This window comes from Charadrius vociferus, unplaced genomic scaffold, assembly GCF_000708025.1.
Source record: "Charadrius vociferus isolate BGI_N301 unplaced genomic scaffold, ASM70802v2 scaffold147, whole genome shotgun sequence".
Classification (NCBI taxonomy): domain Eukaryota; kingdom Metazoa; phylum Chordata; class Aves; order Charadriiformes; family Charadriidae; genus Charadrius; species Charadrius vociferus.
In genome coordinates this window covers 1,186,009-1,187,471 of record NW_009649570.1, presented here as the reverse complement: position 1 = coordinate 1,187,471, position 1,463 = coordinate 1,186,009, and the positions used below count along the sequence as shown (strand labels likewise).

At 49.4% G+C, this 1,463-nt stretch overlaps 1 protein-coding gene across 1 annotated transcript in view; it reads left to right on the top strand.

Annotated features, from left to right (window-relative positions):
- The first annotated feature begins 570 nt into the window (after positions 1-570).
- Positions 571-1,463, top strand: part of COL5A2 (collagen, type V, alpha 2) — a 114,132-nt gene continuing 113,239 nt past the window's right edge. Inside the window, exon 1 of the mRNA XM_009890128.1 lies at positions 571-1,161. Within this exon, the coding sequence (XP_009888430.1) occupies positions 1,059-1,161 (103 nt within the window). The 5' untranslated portion in view covers positions 571-1,058. The remainder of the gene's footprint in view (positions 1,162-1,463) is intronic.

Genomic DNA, 1,463 nt, shown 5'->3' with positions numbered 1-1,463 from the left:
CACTGTGGGAAGAAAAAAAATCTAGCATCCAACTCTCAGTTGCAAGTGATCCACAAAAGAGAGATTTACTTCATGCCCACGCTAGAATGCTAATTAAGGTGCATTGTTAAGGGCTAAATACTAGGCTGGGGCTTAGGTAGGTTTCCAGTTGTCAGGGAACAGAGGTGGAGAGCCTCAAAGAAAAGCAGGTAATTGGATAGTTTGGATCATCGTTCTGGTGTCAGAAGTGTAGAGCATCTTCCAGAGATTTGCAGTAGTCTTCCCAACTGGTAGGCCAGTAAATGCAGAGCACACTAAGCATTTGATTGAAAGATTATTCAAAAAAGAATTCATTTGAGAAAGATTATTCTGCTTTGGGGGGAAAGGCTTTTTACTGGTTCCTGAAACAAGCTGCCTTGGTAGTTTTGAGGCCCCTCTCGAGGGATCGGAATAGCGTTTGGTGATGCAGCTACAACAAGGCAAGGGACAGTAATGAAGAGAGAGGAGTATTTCCTCCTCTCGGCAAGCTGGAAGGGATCAAGTTCCTAATAAGGGAATCAGCTCCAAATGGGGCTATACCCTCCATTCCCAGGAAGCGTGGGCTGGGTGTTTTAAGAGCAGAGCTTTCTTTTCCTGACGGCTTCTTACAGAACTGTGCTTTGCTTTCTTAATAAATGGTCCTGACACAGCTCACACACTGCACAGCAGCAGGAAAATATCCCGCAAGTGTACTCGTAAAGAGAAAAGTTTAAGGAAGAGTGAAGCCAGCTCTGATTCGGTTATTTACCATCAATCAGACCGTTGCTTGGCAGGGAGTGGATGATGAGGAGCCTGAACGAGCTGAAAAGGGGCAGGAAGAGAAGTGGAGGCAGCATTCTTCCTATTTAAAGCTGCATCCCCTGAAAGGAGTGTTTGCAGACTGCGCTGGAGCTGGTGCTGAAGAAAAGGGGCTGGCAGACTTTGTCCTGGAACTGATGCTGAAAGGCAGAAAGACTCCCCGGCTGGCTTCATGGTGCTAAAATAACCTTACGTTTCTGCACTTTCTGCTGCCTGGGAGGATACATGTCTAATATCTAGGCATGATGGCAATCTGGGTACAAACGAGAACTTTTTTCATCCTTGCTGCTTTATTAGGGCGATTTGCAACCATAAACGCGCAAGAAGAGGAAGAATATGACGGCGGTGAGTTTCTCTCTCTCCCTCTAAAGTGTAATAATCCCCCCTCTTTGCATGCAGCGCGCTTATTGCGTGATTCGGATAATAAAGCAGAATGGAAAACCTCTGGGGCACAAGAGTAACGAGACTTTTGCTCTTCTATACCGAGAAGGGGGCAGCGGGGTTTGCGCTTGGGGCTCCTGACCGGGAGACCGGGGGGAGGCTGTTCCCGCCGGGCTTTCGCGGCGGTGCCTGCGGGGGCAGAGCGGGAGGGGAGGACGATGGCACACCGGGGGCTGCCCTGGAGCGCTGGGGCTGAGCCCCCCCCC